Source organism: Suncus etruscus, chromosome 8 (genome assembly GCF_024139225.1).
Source record: "Suncus etruscus isolate mSunEtr1 chromosome 8, mSunEtr1.pri.cur, whole genome shotgun sequence".
In the NCBI taxonomy this organism is placed as follows: domain Eukaryota; kingdom Metazoa; phylum Chordata; class Mammalia; order Eulipotyphla; family Soricidae; genus Suncus; species Suncus etruscus.
This window is the reverse complement of record NC_064855.1, coordinates 56,418,163-56,435,904: the sequence shown is the minus strand read 5'-3', so window position 1 is coordinate 56,435,904 and position 17,742 is coordinate 56,418,163. Positions and strand designations below refer to the sequence as shown.

The 17,742-nt window shown below is 35.0% G+C and overlaps 1 protein-coding gene across 1 annotated transcript in view; it reads right to left on the bottom strand.

Moving 5' to 3' along the window:
* The window catches only part of COG6 (component of oligomeric golgi complex 6), an 84,533-nt gene that overhangs the window by 34,832 nt on the left and 31,959 nt on the right, over positions 1 to 17,742 (bottom strand). The window contains exons 12-13 of the mRNA XM_049778778.1: positions 8,544 to 8,635; positions 5,327 to 5,444 (exon numbers count right to left, since the gene is read on the bottom strand). Coding sequence (XP_049634735.1) covers positions 5,327 to 5,444; positions 8,544 to 8,635 — 210 coding nt within the window. The remainder of the gene's footprint in view (positions 1 to 5,326; positions 5,445 to 8,543; positions 8,636 to 17,742) is intronic.

Below are 17,742 nucleotides of genomic sequence, written 5' to 3'. Positions count from 1 at the left end.
CAAGGCAAATGCTCTACAGCTGTACTATCTCTCCAGCCCCTATCAAAACTTAATTTTATATTAAACTGATCAGCAATGAAAGTGACATAAGTTGTTTTATTTAGAGTATCTCACAATTAGAAGTACAAAATTATTACTTGTGAAATTTAAATATTGTAAAGACATTTCCAAAAATTTCTGTCTAGCTTAGAATGATAGGGCAGTGTGTCTTTTGCAGTATAGTGACTTTTTTTAAACTGTTGATTTGTAGTTATGAATGTTTACTACTTGAATACTAAAATGTTTCAGCTGTTCTTAAGAAAAAGGTATGCCTTTCAATGAAATATGTCCTTGAATTTTCTTATTCTTACAGCCAAAAAATAATGTTCCCACATGTTTTCTTAAAAACACAGAAGGACTAATATAAAAAGTGTTCATCTTAGCTTATAACTTTATTTTAAGTTATTCTTCTTGACAATTTTACTATCCACTTAACATTCTACTAACAACAATTTCCACTTGGTTGATTTGCTAATGAAGACCATTTTGCAGTAAGTGTTCTTTTCTTCATAAGGCTAGACTATTTTTAGCAGAAGTAAAAGGTTTATAAATGTAGAGTAAGAGAAAAATAATATAAAATAAGGAACATCCAAATTGAATGAAAGAATTTTTTAAAGAAACTTGAAACAGTTGTAGGTATAAGTAACACAAATTGTAAAAAATACCATATTTCAATCTCAATTCATTATTAAGTTTTTAATATGCAGCAATTCATATCTGAGAAACACATTTCAGGGTACAAATACTGATAATGTTAATAAACAGCAATAAAGTCTAACTTATTCTCTACGATAGACACACAATTTGAAGTTAATATGTTTATAATTAATTGGTTTGGGCCACACCAGGTGGTGCTCAGGGGTTACTCATAGCTCTGCAATCAAAAATTGTTCCTGGCAGGTTCTCGGTGCTATATGCAGTGCTGAGAATTGAACCCAGTTCCATCCTTGGCATTTGCAAGGCAAATGCCTTATGTCTGTGCTATCACTCCAGCCCCTCTTTCCATGTTTTTAATATATCATGTTTTTAGGTTTTAATTGGAATATGCCACTCTTAAAACTTGCTCCTTTTTTATTACATATATATATTTATTGAGAAAGATTTAATAAATTGGATCATAAATGAAAAGGGATAATGTACAAGTGATATAATAACTACAATAGATTAGTATGCACAATTTTATATAACTAAATTGAATCATGCAGAGGAAATAAACATAGTTTTAGAATCTCACAGCCATTCAAGACTTAATGGAACAAATAGCAAAAAACACCAACAGACATATTCAAGAATGGAAATTGAAACCAAACAAAAACAAAAGTGCAGTTCCAGATGGTTTTACTAGTGGTTTCTTAAAGGTTTAGAGTCAAAGGAACACCATAAAAACAGTATTAGAGTGGCAATTATAGTTTGCATAGGCCCACCAAAGTAGGAGGGACGTGGGAAGGAAAAATCTTGGCCTAAATACAAGAAGACCTTACCCCTGAAGTTTCCTAACATAAGACCAATTCTAGGCTCCAGGCAAACTAATTTGTCCAATCCAATTCATTGTAGTGCCAATACAGTTTTATTTGTTGGTATCATGTTTCTGCATTGAAGATCCTGGAATATGTATATCCTACATTGAAATTTTATTAATTTTATTTTCCTATGTTTCTATAACTTTTATTTCAACCTTATAAGAATCCAATCATAAGTGAAATAACTATTTTGGGAGATTATATCCTTGTTAGCCTGGGCGAAAACAAATATCAGGTAGATTAAAAATTGGACTGTGAAAGTAGAAACACAAAAAAGCTAACATGCATCTAAATAAATTTATATAGTAATCTAACATCATCCAGTGACAAATACTAAACTTATAATATGCTGAATCTGAATATATTTTGTTTTTGTAGAGGTCTGCAAGTATGATACATTATTATATGTTGAGTTTGAATATATGTTCTTTATGTAGGGAAGTTTGAAAATATGACATGTTCCCAAGCATGAAATTATAAAGAAACAATCCTTATATCTTACTATTTAAAAAACAAAGATTGATAAGTCAGGGCTAGAAATATAGCACAGTGAGTAGAGTGCTTGCCTTGGCATGTGGCAGATCTGGGATTGATCCCCAGTATCCCCAAGCACTGCCAGGAATATTACTTAGGTCAGAGCCAGGAGTAACCCTTGAGCATTACTTGGTGTGGCCAAAAACAAAAAATATACAAAATTTCATGAGTAAGGAAATTTAAAAGAGGCAAATAACAAGCTAGAAAAAAATATTTGTAACATATATGGCAGTTAATATTCTTGAAACTGAAGCAACAACTCAGAAGGAACAAGTGCCATGAAAAATAACAATTACACATCTGTTCCTTTAGCTGTATTAGGAATACCTGAGGGGCCAGAGTGATAGTACAGTGGGATGTTTTTACCTTGCATGTAGCTGACCCAGGTTCGATCCCCAACACCAAAGGGTCCCTGAAGCACTAAAAAAACAACCTCTGGGGGCCGGACCAGTGGCACAAGAAGTAGGGTGTTTGCCTTGTACGTGCTGACCCAGGATGAACCACGGTTCGATCGGTTGGTGTCCCATATGGTCCCCCAAGCCAGGAGCGATTTCTGAGCGCAAAGCTAGGAGTAACCCGAGCATCAACTGGTGTGACGAATTTTGGCTCTTCATATTGACAAAGACTTTTTAAATGTCATGAACCCAATGTTAATACTACGGAAGAATAGAGGAGGTAGAAGTGAGATGAATAAGAATAGTTGCCTAAAGACATGAAGAACTGTTGGATATTGTGGAAAATTTCATCAACAGGAAATTTCAGTGCCTACAGTCTGTCAAACAGCTTTTTTCAAATCAAAACTCAGCAATATATATATATAAATTGAAGAGCTGAGTTAACCTGGAATAGTTATGCAGCATCCATGTGATAAAATGACAAGAATGTAAGTGCTAATTAACTGGCAATGGCAAGAAAATGACAGAGCAAAGACAAGCAGAAAAACAAGTGAATTAGTCATTCATGTAACTAGCATTTACTGAGAAGTATATTGTTTGCTGATACTACATACATTCATAAGATATGCTACGATCTAAGTCCACAACTCTGACCACATTGTAAGCTGAAATCTATTGCATTCAACAATAACACTCCAACCCCTGGTCCCTGGAAATCACCATTTTACATGTTTCTATGATTTTTTATCTAATTAATTCATATAAGTAGAACCAAATAGCATTAATTATCTTGTGACTGGCTTATACCTCTTAGCATAATTTCTAATAGATTCACATCACATCCCTTGTAGCCTGAATTAAAATTTCCTGAAGCTGAGTAGGATTCCACTGGATGCATATGCCATATTTTGTATATCTATTCACCTAATGACAGATACTTATAGACAGCTGTCACATTTAGTTACTGAGAATAAGGCTGCTACGAACATAGGTCCCTGCAATAAGGGATATAATAGGGATTTTTTGGATATACATTCAGAAATAAAATTGTTAGATCTTATAATTCTATTTTTTGATTTTCTGAAGAATTGCCATACTACTTTTAATTAATAGTATACAAGGGTCTAATTTCCCAGATCTTCACTAGAATTTGTTGTTTTCTAATCTTTGATAGTAGCATCCTAATGTGTAAGAGAAAGTATCTTACTGTGGTTTTAATTTGCATTTCCCTAATGATTAGCCATCTTTTCAAATGGCTATTAGAGGCATGTACATATCTTCTTTGGAGATATCTTCTTTAGACAAAGACTTTGTCCATTTTTAATCAGGTTCTTTTATTAGTCTCTGAGTCTAAAAAATTCTCTATTCTGGTTGTTAACTCCTTGTTAAACATATGGACTGCTTTTTGCTTGGAGAGAGTATTATTTGATGAACAAAATTGTTCAAATATCATGAAGTTCTCCACAAATCTCATTTAATGAAACTGCAATTTTCCAAAGAAACTGAGTTGTATATAGATACCAAAGAGGCTAATATGGGCTTTATAAAAAAAAAATGATCACAGAGTCTATAATAGGTTGCTAATGGCAGTCCTATACTAATTACTATAATTAGTCTAAATATACATACTATAATCAGTCTATTAGCTAGAACTTGTTACAAAAAGGTGTTTGTGTTTTATCCATGAAAAAGTTGAGTTTGTAATAAATGAGGCAAAAATGATTTGATTTTGTTGTTATTGTAGTTATTTTGTTTGGGGGGTTATACCTGGCAATGCTCATGGGATACTCTTGCTCCACACTAATAATTACTCCTGGTAAGCTTGGGGAACCATACAGGAACTGAATGCTACATTCAGTTGGCAACATACAGGGCAAATGCCCAACTCACTGTACTATTGCAATGACCCTGACTTGATTATTTAAATTATTCTTTAAGATGCTTTTACAATAAAAAATAAAAATATTAGCTCTCAGCTATTCTGAAAAAATTATTTGATTTGAATTTTGTGTGTGAGGTACTGTTATTTTACTTGCAGTATATTACATAAAACAGAAACTTCTTAAGGTTAAAGCTGGGCCATTAAGAGTAAGCAAACCAGGGCCCGGAGAGATAGCACAGCTTGCCTTGCAAGCAGCCGATCCAAGACCAAAGGTGGTTGGTTCGAATCCTGGTGTCCCATATGGTCCCCGTGCCTGCCAGGAGCTATTTCTGAGCAGATAGCCAGGAGTAACCCCTGAGCAATGCCGGGTGTCGCCCAAAAACCAAAAAAAAAAAAAAAAAAAAAAAAAGAGTAAGCAAACCATAAAAAAGTTTCCATAAGAGTTCATTTTCCATTAAGAAATCTTCGTCTCGGCCAGAGAGATAGCACAGCAGTATAGTGTTTGCCTTGCACGTAGCCAATGCAGGATGAATTATGGTTTGAATCCTGGCATCCCATATAGTCTCCTGTGTTTGCCAGGAGCAATTTCTGAGTGCAGAGCCGGGAGTAACCCCAGCCCTACTAGGTATGACACCCCCCCCACCAAAAAAAAAGAAAACGAAATCTTAGCTCTGACCTACATATATTAAGTGCCTTAACTACAAATTTTTCGTTATAAAAATAAAGGGTAGTGAATCTATGGTTTTTTTAGTTTCTATTTTCAGTTATGACTCAATATTACACTGTCCCAGAAAGGCCTTGTTAGATCCAGTAGGCCAGTTTAAAATGTATTTTTGTGGTTCTCAAAACTTAAAAATATATCATAGGAAAAGAAAGAAAATCATAATCGATATAAAAATAAAACATGTTTAAATATGAAAGATTCACATGCATAGAATTAAAAATTTTAAACATACCTTATCCATTAATTTACTTGCATGAAGACTCAAACTATTGAAGAATATTTTTTTGCTTAACAAATGCATTTCTTCAATGGTAGTCAACAATGTAGTTGCACTATTTCCAACAATGCCACTAAAAGCAAAGATTATGTAAGGTTATGAATAAAAGCTAAAACTCTTTAATTATTTTAAAATATCTAGATGCAAGTGAAGACTTTTATATTGAAATAATCTGTGAGGGGCCAGAGAAACAGCACAGTGGTAAGGTATTTGCCTTGCATGTTGCCGACGAATGAATGGAAGGTGGCTTGATTCCCAGCATCCCATATGGTCACCTGAGCCTGGCAGGGGCAATTTCTGAGTACAGTCAGGAGTAACCCGTGAGCGTCACCAGGTGTGACTCCAAACGAAAATAAAGAAAAATCCGTGAATTTAAATTACCTAAGTTACATACAAAAATAGATTTTTTTGAGTTAAATGAACAAATGAAAAGCAAACAACTAATTTCAGTATTTCTCAATCTTAGAAAATGTGGTTAAAACACTCAATATATACAAACCTGTATCTCTAATTTCTTTATTATATTAAATAAATGCTTTGATTATCTAAGATTTAATTTTAATAGTCTTTCCATTAATAATTCTATGGATAAATACTTAAATTTTACTGAGTTATTCCTAATTAAAACAGCTTAAGCTTCTTAATTGTGTACAGTTGCCTATACGTTGATATATTTACATTAATTATGAACAATTACTAATTGGCAGCATTTTTCAATTTGCTATTGTAAATAAATATTGGTTCAAGTGGTTTCTCATTTTTGTCAGGTTGTAAAGCAAATATGTAAGATAAACACCAACTTTATTCTTAATTAATGTACTGAAAATATTATTATACAATGTGCTTGAGATAATAAGGTTCCTCCAGAGAGTTCACTTTAATCCAGTAGAAAGGAAGAGATCATTTTGGTAAGGCACAATAACATCTAACTAACACTATAAAAAAATTAACGCTGCTGAATTTCTGAAATTAATAAATACTAATTTAAAAAAACCCACAAGTTTACTAAGACCTGTTACACTACATTTCTTAAAGCAAACTGTATATTTCAATATATTTTTAAACTTGAACAAATTGAAATTCTCATAGTTAATGCAACCAAGAACATTTTCAATTGAAAAAAATCTAAAGTAAAACACAAAAACAAATAAAATGCAACTTCCCAAAGAAGAGCCACATGGTTAGGTCTTCTAATAAGTATTTAACTTTAAAAATATAAATAACCACCAACATAAATTAAAATGAATTCCTACACATCTGCATATACAATAATAACTGCCTCTAAACAGTGGCATAATGTATTAGGCAAGAGGGGCCAAACTGAACAGAAACAAAAACTCACAGTTCATAAAAATAATAGAGAGCCATTGTTTATATTCAATTTTACTATAAAGCCCATCAACATTAGAAAGTCACCAAACTTTCCAAGTAATAAATGTCTAGTAGTGTCATCACTCAGATGACTAGTTGTTTTACTAATACGTTATTTTACCAATATCTCAGCATTACTTATAAATTTCAGCTACTCTGATGCTTTCAATGTATTACTTACTTATTATCTTACTATCTTCTTTTTTCCTTTTTTTTTTTTTCGGGCCACACCCGTTTGATGCTCAGGGGTTACTCCTGGCTAAGTGCTCAGAAATTGTCCCTGGCTTGGGGGGACCATATGGGATGCAGGGGATCGAACCGTGGTCCTTCCTTGGCTAGCGCTTGAATGGCAGACACCTTACCTCTAGCGCCACCTTGCTGGGCCCTTTTGCTATCTTCTTTTATGATGCTGTAGTTTAACCTAATGTACAACTTCTGAGTCAGAGTAAGTTGTTATGATAAATTCATATCTGAGATATCAGAAAACTAACTTACATCTACCTTTGTAGCCTGAGGGTTACTAATGTTTGAAAAATCTATAAATAGGACATAAATTAATTTCTGGGTAGAAAACATAGTGCCTTGGTCATTTAGAGGTCTATGAAATAATGACACTTGCAGCCTTCCTGAATCTCTCAGTTCAACTGTTTGGATTTTAAAAACTAGTCTCTGTTCCTAACCCTAGCACAATGTTAGATAATTAGTAAGAGACTGCTCCAAGGGCTGAGCACATGTTTCCCATGTGGGAGCCCAAGTTTGTTCCCTAGCATTTCAGGATCTGGCAGTGAACCACTGAGTTCTTAAGTAGAAGAAGCACTACCAAATATATTTGCTCCTGGCCCCCCCAAAATGTTTAAAAACCTGAAACACTGTTTCAAAACAACTAACATATAACATGATTTTGCAGTGACAATCATCAAGTTTATGTATACTATTAATAGATTGTGGTAGAATGAAAAAGAATGCAAGCTTTGGAGTTAAGAATTTTATTTTAGACGCAGAATGGTCTCACTCATCTATGGATTTTAAGAAAAATGAAAGACATTCTTGCAATAATAACTTTCAGACACAAAAGAGAAAAGAGCTGGAAGTTACAGCTCACCTCAGGAAGCTCACCACAAACAGGGATGAGTTTAGTTAGAGAAATAACTACGTTTTGAACTATCCTAATAATGAGAATGTACGAGGAAAATAGAAAGCCTGTCTAGAGTACAGGTGGGGGTTGGGTGGGGAGGAGGGAGATTTGGGACATTGGTGATGGGAATGTTGCACTTGTGATGGGTGGTGTTCCTTACATGACTTAAACCCAAACACAATCATGTATGTAATAAAGTTGTTTAAATAAAAAAATTAAAAAAAAATTTTATTTTAGACAAACAAGTGGCACCTAATTAGGTAAAACTAATTCGATTTAAATCCCTAGTTTTGATTAAGGGAAGATAAAGTCACGGTTGTTTTATATCACTAATAGAAAACAAATGTTAAGAAGCAGTATGGTACAGATATCTCAAATAGACATTTCACTTATAAGGCCTTATTTTGAGATCTCTTTAATGTAGGGTAACTCCATAGATCCATCAGATATATACTATATAATAGTTTGTGTATTCCTATTATACATAACTCCAGCTATATCTGGAGAAGAAAAGTGAAGACATTGTAAACAGCAAATTATAGCAAACATAAAGTAATTCACCCAATCAGAAAATGCTATTAGTTTTACCAAATCATTTAAACAGTAAAAGAAAAAAAAACAGTGATCACATCGAATTTAACAAGTACATTTTACCATTCCACTTACCTGATTGTGTGGTGATAAAACTTGAGGAGGTTAGAAATTTTGTATAATAAAACTGCTCCAGGTTCAGCAACTATCACTTGTTCAATTCGAACCTATACAAATTAGGGGAAGAAAAAAGTAAATAATTATTTTAAAAATTCATTAATATGATGTCATAATATAACATTAAAAAGAAAATATACTAAAAGCTATAGTAAAAGTACTGAGAGATGGGCATTTGCTTTGCAGGCAGCTGACTGGATTTTATCCCTGGCATGCATATGGTCTGTTGAGTCCTGTTAGCAATGATCCCTGAGTACAAAGAAAAGATTAAGCCATGGATTTGGAGTGATGCAAAACAGCAAACAAACAAACAAAAACCCACCTAACAGCATATAAATACTGCAGAAATTACAAAATTCCTTATAAATATTCTTATTTCTATTATTAGAAAAAGGCTGGTTAAACAACAACAACAAAAAAAACCTTGAACACTGACATGCTCTACAAAAACAACTATCAATTGAATAAAGAATTTAGTTTAGGCAGTTTTTAGCGGAAATATTGTTTTTTCTTTTTTTTTTCTTTCTTTTTTTTAAATTTCTTTAGCAGAAATATTGTAATGGTGAGAATCATTTCGGAACTTTGCACAGTATGTACGGAATTTAGTTCACCACTAACTGACAATGTAAATGTAGCTCCTACTTCCCTAAAGACAAATGGTTAAAAATATACTACCACCAAATATTTAGAAAAAATTAATTCTTATTTTAAATATTATACAAAAACTAATTTTATTTTAGAGAACAAAAAAACAGAGAAATCTTTAACTATTACCTACATTTCTGTCTAATTACACAAAATGATCAAGGAAACATCAGATCTAACTCAAGACTGATTTGCCTCAAGACTAACTACTGAAGACCTTTTTAAGCTAAATTTCATTTCTCACTGATCTTTCTGTTACTTCATATTCCCTAACTAATGATTCAAATATAAACTGCACTAATATATGCTTACTTATATTTTATGTTACATCTAATATTGTTGCCTACTCTGTCTTTTTGTCTCTAAGTAGATTCTATACAGTGACATTGTGTTTTCTGCTCCTTTTACATCTCTACTTCTGCCCACACACACATAACAGATGGTTAATAAATGACTTTGAAAGTTTAAGTTTCTGTTTACTTAGGTTTTAGAATATGTCGTAATATAAATAAATGTGATTTGCCAAAATAAAATCTTATAAATGTATGTATGCATGTAAGCATGCAAAACTTTCTTGGATCATAGAAATAGATTTTTAAGTTAACATATGTATGAAACTTATTATGTAAGTTTGGGACCAAATATAGGCTGGTTAACTACCATAATATATATCAATGTAAGAGATATTTTCTGAATTTGATTATCCTAATATAATTATTAGAATAAAATAAAGATATGATTACAGAAAGTCAATTCTTTTCTAACAGATTTATAATACCACCTCAGCTATCTGGCATTATGTATTTCACAACTGTTTTAAATTTTGGAATGAGGAGGGGGACACATCTAGCTGTGCTCAGGGATCACTCCTAGTTGTAGTGTTGGGGAAAGAATCTGGATTGACTGTGTGCTAGGCAAGGGTCTTAACTCATGTGCTACCTCTCCAGCCCTTCCAGTTTTTAGTAAGAAAAAAGACTTCATCCCAACATCCGTAACATAGAAAAATGGTGAGGAAGGGAGAAAAAAGAAGAAAAAACAATGGGATAAAATTGGTCTGAAGGAAAAAGAAAAGAAAAGGAAAGAAACGGAAACAAAACCTGTCACTTCTATTCACAGATAAAAATAATAGGGAGCTAATTCACCATACTGTGGAGGGTTTGGTTTGCAGGTGGGCTGTCCAAGTGTGACACTAAAACCATGTGGTCCCCTAAGCACTGCCAGGTGTAGTCCAAAAATCAACCAAACAGATAAACAAAAGAAAACCACCCAGAGATCAATGGCATTCTTCTTCAATGCCATGGGAAAAGCTAGAGCAAAATGTGAGATGAGAGAGAATCTGTTAATTGCAAAGACGAGGAAAAAGAATAATGAAAAGAGATAAAATAAAGTCATGATGACAACTTTTCTTTAATGTCAGAGATAGCTGCTTATATATTTCTTAGTATAGATTTGTCCTAAGTATTCATGACCAAAAAGAAAAAGTTAAAGTAAAACAAATGCAGTGTTTTACAGAAGTATGTTCCATTACCACTGTATTTTATCTTTTAAATAGAAAAACTCTCCTAATCTAAAAATACATTCCCACAAAGAAAAATAAAACTGAATGAATGAAAATCTAGTCACAATATCCACTATCATAAAACACTATGATAAAATTCTTATTACTTTATATATTAATGCAATACAAAAGTAGCTCACTCAAAAAGTTCTTGAAATATCAGAAAATTTTAAGATTTTCTCATCTTACAATTAGATCAGATTAGATATTCAAATCACATCATAGAGAAATAAAATGCTTTAAATAATGTAATAGTACATATAAAGAAAAAGGAATATTAGATCATAAAACAGCAGATACCCCAAATGTTTTCTGGACATGCAATAAATATTACTATCATTAGAATATTTAAGGTTTCTGTCATTTCAAATTTTAAGGCATTTTTCTTCATTTTACAATAAAAAATCTTCTTTATCTTTATATTAAACCTCGAAGGAATCAGTCATTGTCATAGAAGTGATCAATTTTATGATCATATGAATTAAAAGACATTAAGATTTTCTACATACATTATTAAACAATGAGAGACCATACATGACTTGTTATTTTTTTTTATTCTTTTTTGTTTTGTTTTGGTTTTATTTGGGGGGGGCTACATGCGGCCGTGCGCTCTTTCTAAGGAAAGAACGCCATTGAAACAAGAAAAAAAATCACACTAAGAACTGTGCTGGAGGCTAAACTATGCTGGAACTCAGATGCCAGCACGCCTATCTGCCTGTCTTCTGTGCTATTTACGGTCTGATTTCATCCTGTGTGTGGCTCATCTGCAGATGGCTCGCCTTCCCTGGAAATGAGTTTACAAGCCCAGAAAGGGGAAGCTGCTGAAGTCTGCTGGAACTCAGATGCCAGCACCCCTATCTGCCTCACTTCTGTGCTGGGCTCCGTTTTCGGCCTGATTTCATCCTGCGTGTGGCTCATCTGTGGAAGGCTCGCCTTCCCTGGAGCCTTCCTTGGAGGTGAGCTTACACGCCCAGAAAGAAGAAGCCCCTGAGCTCTGTGGGAACTCAGATTCCAACACCCCTATCTGCCTGTCTTCTGTGCTGTGCTCCATTTTTGGCCTGATTTCATCCTGTGTGTGGCCCATCTGAAGACGGCTCGTCTTCCCTGGAGCCTTCCCTGGAGGTGATTTTACAAGCCAGGAAAGGGTGGAGCCAGAGGAGCAAGGCCGCTCTGCTTTGCTTCCTGGTCCTGCACATCATTTAGCCAATGAATACAACCACAACATGTAGAAAAACCAACAATACAAGTGTGACAATGGGGAAACAACGCAGGCCAGCGCCAGACATAGAGAATGACGATGTCAACTCTGATGACTTGAACATGACTAACCAAGTAGTCAGTTTCTCAGATAAGGAGGTTAGAGTCGCAATATGGAAGATGTTCAAAGAACTAAAAGAAAGTATAGAAGAGAACACTAATAAGAATCAAGAGAATATAAAGATAGAAATCAGAAAACTCCAAACTGAATTTCAGGTCAAATAAGAGATCTGAAAAACTCAGTAGATGAATTGAAGGAAAACATGGTTGAGATTTCCCACGAGTTAACAGCAGCTGAGGAAAGAATTAGTACACTGGAAGGTGAGATGAATAACAGCTCCATACAGCAAAAGAAATTGGAAAAAAGCCTTAAAGCAAATGATCAAACAATGGAAAAATTACTCAAAGAATGGGAACAGATGAAAATAGAAGTCTATGATAAATTCAACTGAAACAACTTAAGAATCACTGGAGTCCCAGAGACCCAGAAAGAATCAACGGTCAGAAAAATCATTAAAGAGAAACTACCAGAGCTAATGAATACATGCGATAAAATCCTGCATGCCCGAAGAGTACCAACTAAAAGAGACCTCAGAAAAAAACACCCCAAGACACATCCTACTCAAAGTTAGGAATCCCACAGATAGTGACAAAATTCTGAAAGCTGCAAGATCGAAAAGAGAAATTACATTCAAGGGAATATCTTTGAGATTTACTGCAGACCTGTCACCGGAAACACTCAAGGCCAGAAGGCAATGGTGGGACATAGTGACAAAACTCAATAAAATAAATGCTTCTCCTAGAATATTGTACCCAGCAAAATTCACTTTCAGGTTTGAAGGAACAATACATGGTTTCACAGACAAACAACAGCTCAGAAACTTTACAGACTCAAAACCATTCTTAAAAGAAAAACTGAATGGACTACTTTAAGACAAGAGTGACCAACAGACACACCGAACTCCAATATAAAGATGGCACCAACTCCCAGGACAATTCTTTCTCTCAATGTCAATGGACTAAATGCACCACTTAAGAGACACAGAGTGGCTAAATGGATCAAAAAACTCAACCCAACCTTGTGCTGCCTACAAGAAACGCACCTGAATAGTCAGAACAAACATAGACTCAAAATAAAAGGCTGGAGGAAAATCACCCAAGCAAACAACACCCATAAAAAAGCAGGAGTGGCCATACTAATATCAGATGATGCAAACTTTATATGTAGTAAAGTTGTAAGGGACCAAGATGGACATTTTATATTAATCAAAGGATACATACAGCAGGAAGAAATCACTCTCCTAAGCATATATACACCGAATGAGGGGTCAGCAAAATATTTTATAAAATTGTTGACAAATCTGAAAAATAATATCAATAACAACACAATAACTGTGGGAGACCTCAAAAGGGCATTGCCAACCCTTGACAGGTCAACCAGACTGAAATCCAACAAGAATATACTAGACCTTTAAAGAGAAATGGAAGAAAGAGGCCTAGTAGATATATAAAGGACACTCCACCCCCAGAAGCCTGGATACACATTCTTCTCTAATGTACATGGGACATTCTCCAGGATAGACTACATGCTAGTACATAAAACATACCTCCATAATATCAAGAGGATAGAAATTTTGCAGACTACCTTTGCTGACCACAAGGCCATGAAATTATATATGAACTAGAAAGGGACACAAAAGAAAAACTTTAATACCTGGAAGTTAAACAGCCTAATACTGAATAACCAGTGGGTCAGAGATAAAATCAAAGAGAAAATCAAAACCTTCCTAGAAACAAATGACAATGGAGACACAAACTATCAGAACCTATGAGACACAGCAAAAGAAGTACTGAGAGGAAAATTTATAGCTTTGCAAGCACACATCAGGAAAGAAGGGGCATACCTGAATAGCTGAATGACGCAACTCATTGAATTAGAAAGTACTCAACAAAAAGACCCAAAAGTAGGGAGACAGAAGGAAATAACAAAGTTGAGAGCAGAAATCAATGAAGTGGAAACCCGAAAAACAATCCAAAAGATCAACGAAAGCAGAAGTTGGGTCTCTGAAAAAATAAACAAGATTGTTTATTTTAACAAAGAAAGAGAGAGAGAGAAACTTGATAACTCATATTAGGAATGAAAAAGGAGAGATCACTACTGATATGGTAGAGATCCAAAGGGTAATCAGAAACTACTTTGAGAAACCCTATGCCACTAAAATTGAAAACCTGGAAGAAATGGATAAATTCTTGGACTCTTATGATCTTCCACGGTTGAAGGAAAAGGATGTAGCATATCTAAACACACCCATCACTATTGAGGAAATTAAGACAGTAATCAAATGTCTGCCCAAAAACAAAAGCCCAGGCCCAGATGGATTTACTAATGAATTCTTTCAAATCTTTCAAGAGGAACTTCTACCAATCCAAGCAAGACTGTTTCATGAAATGGAAAAAACAGGAACAAGCCAACATCACCTTGATACCTAAACCAGACAGAGATGCTACCAAAAAAGAAAATTACAGACCAATATAGCTGATGAATACAGATGCAAAGATCCTCAACAAAATCCTGGCAAATTGGATTCAATGCCTCATTAAGAAGATCATCCACTACGATCAAGTAGGTTTCATCCCAGGAATGCAAGGATGGTTTAACATCCGTAAATCTATCAGCATAATACACAACATCAACAACAAGAAAAATAGAAATCACATGATCATATCAATAGATGCAGAGAAAGCATTTGATAAGGTCCAACACCCATTCTTGATCAAAACTCTCAGCAAGATGGGAATGGAAGGAACCTTTCTCAATATAGTTAAGGCCATCTACCACAAGCCAGAGGCAACTATTTTCCTCAATGGAGAAAAACTGAAAGCTTTTCCTCTAAATTCTGGCACAAGACAAGGCTGTCCTCTCTCGCCACTGCTATTCAACATAGCATTGGAAGTACTTGCTATAGCGATTAGTCAAGAAAAAGATATCAAGGGAATCCAGATAGGAAAGGAAGAAGTCAAGGTCTTGCTGTTTGCAGATGACATGATACTCTACCTAGAAAACCCTAAAGTCTCTGTGAAAAAGCTTCTAGAAACTATAGACTCATATAGCAAGGTGGCAGGCTACAAAATTAACACACAAAAATCAATGGCCTTTCTATACACCAATAGTAATAAGGAAGAAATGGACATTAAGAAAACAACCCCATTCACAATAGTGCCACAAAAACTCAAATATCTTGGAATCAACTTGACTAAAAATGTGAAGGACCTATACAAAGGAAACTATAAAACTCTGCTCCAAGAAATAAGAGAGGACACGCGGAAATGGAAGCACATAACCTGCTCATGGATTGGCAGGATTTACATCATTAAAATGACAATACTCCCCAAAGCATTGTACAGATTTAATGCTATCCCTCTAAAGATACCCATGACATTCTTTTTTTTTAATTTTTTATTTTTAATTATGAGAACAATAATGCAAAGAGGACAAAGTAAAGTTACAGTGAAAGGACAATTGCTCATGAACAGAGTTCTCAGAAGAAATGCCCTTGCTGACGCCTAAATATTGAACTTACAGTCAAAGAACATTAAGAGAAATAAGGCAGAACCCATGTACAATTACTTTGTCCACAAGTCCCCAGATTGTAGTACATTATAACATTTCTTAGCAGTACACAAAGCAACCTAAAGCCATGAGATTTACGTGACTCCTTAAACATTGAAGGCATAGTATTTTTTATATTTTCATGCACATATATATTATTTAAGTTAACATCAAAAGTTTAAGAGGTTTTTTTTTTAAGGGATAGTCAAAAGGGCACAGTAAAAACGGTGTTAGAGTGGCAAATATTGATTGCATATGCCCACCAAAATATGGGGGACATGGAAAGGAAAAGCCTTGGTCTAAATACAAGGAAACCCCTAACCCTGAAGTTTCCTGGCATAAGACCAACTCTAGGCTCCAGGCAAACTAGTTTATTCAATCCAAGTCATTGTAGTGCCAATACAGTTTTATTTTTCACGCAGTCCTATTGTTGGCATTAGGTTTCTGTATTAAAGATCCTGGAATCTGCACATCCTACATTGAAGTCAGGCTGTGTGGAGTATCCTCTAGTTTCACCTCACAATTAAGGGAAAGCCCTGTCCAGTAAGCAGGTCATTGTTGTTGTTAAGTCTTCTCAGTGTTAAAGGAAGTCTCTTTTGAGTAGGTCAATATCAAAGCAGCGGTAGGGTCTTCCCTGGTAGAGGATTGCCTCCAGGTGATGTTATGGACAACCTTGGATGTTTCGTAGATGTCTTCCCTAGATCAGGGGTGAATGGAGAATGCCCATTCTTCTGAGGCCTGTGCCAGGTCTTTATGTCAATGTTCAGGGTGTAAGGTCCCATTGCACTACAAGATTTGTGTGTTCCCATCTTTATTAGATAAGAACTTATTTGTATGTATAGTATTTTCCCGTTTTAGTGTGCCTATGCAAACAAAAAATAAAGCCACATGTTGTTATCAGAGCATATGGAGGTGTAAGAACACGTCCAACAATACCCATGACTTGGTTCAAACATAAGCATTAAATACCCATGACATTTTTCAAAGAAGTGGATCAGGCACTTTTGAAATTCATATGGAACAATAAACACCCTAAAATAGCTAAAGCAATCATTGGGAAAAAGAACATGGGAGGAATTACTTTCCCAACTTTAAACTGTACTACAAAGCAATAGTTATCAAAACAGCATGGTACTGGAATAAAGACAGGCCCTCAGATCAGTGGAATAGGCTTGAATATCCAGAGAATGTTCCCCAGACATACAATCACCTAATTTTTAATAAAGGAGCAAAAAATCCTAAATGGAGCAAAGAAAGCATCTTCAACAAGTGGTGTTGGCACAACTGGCTAGCCACTTGTAAAAAATTGCACTTAGACCACCAGCTAACATCATGTACGAAGGTTAAGTCCAAATGGATGAAAGATCTCGATATCAGACCCGAAACCATAAGATACACAGAACAACACGTAGGTAAAGCACTCCAGGACATTGAGACTAAAGGCATCTTCAAAGAGGAAACTGCACTCTCCAAGCAAGTGAAAGCAGAGATTAACAGATGGGAATATATTAAGCTGAGAAGCTTCTGCACCTCAAAGGAAATAGCGCCCAGGATACAAGAGTCCCCCACTGAGTGGGAGAAACTATTCACCCAATACCCATCAGATAAGGGGCTAATCTCAAAAATATACAAGGCAGTGACAGAGATTTATAAGAAAAAAAACTAATCCCATCAAAAAATGGGGAGAAGAAATGGACAGACACTTTAACGAAGAAGAAATACATATGGCCAAAAGACACATGAAAAAATGCTCCACATCACTAATCATCAGGGAGATGCAAATAAAAACAACTATGAGGTACCACCTCACACCCCAGAGATTGGCACACATCACAAAGAATGAGAACAAGCAGTGTTGGCGGGGATGTGGAGAGAAAGGAACCCTTATCCACTGCTGGTGGGAATGCTGTCTAGTTCAACCTTTATGGAAAGCAATATGGAGATTCCTCCAAAAACTGGAAATCGAGCTCCCATACTACCCAGCTATACTATTCCTAGGAATATACCCTAGGAACACAAAAATACAATACAAAAATCCCTTCCTTACACCTATATTCATTGCAGCATAGAAGACTCTGGAAACAACC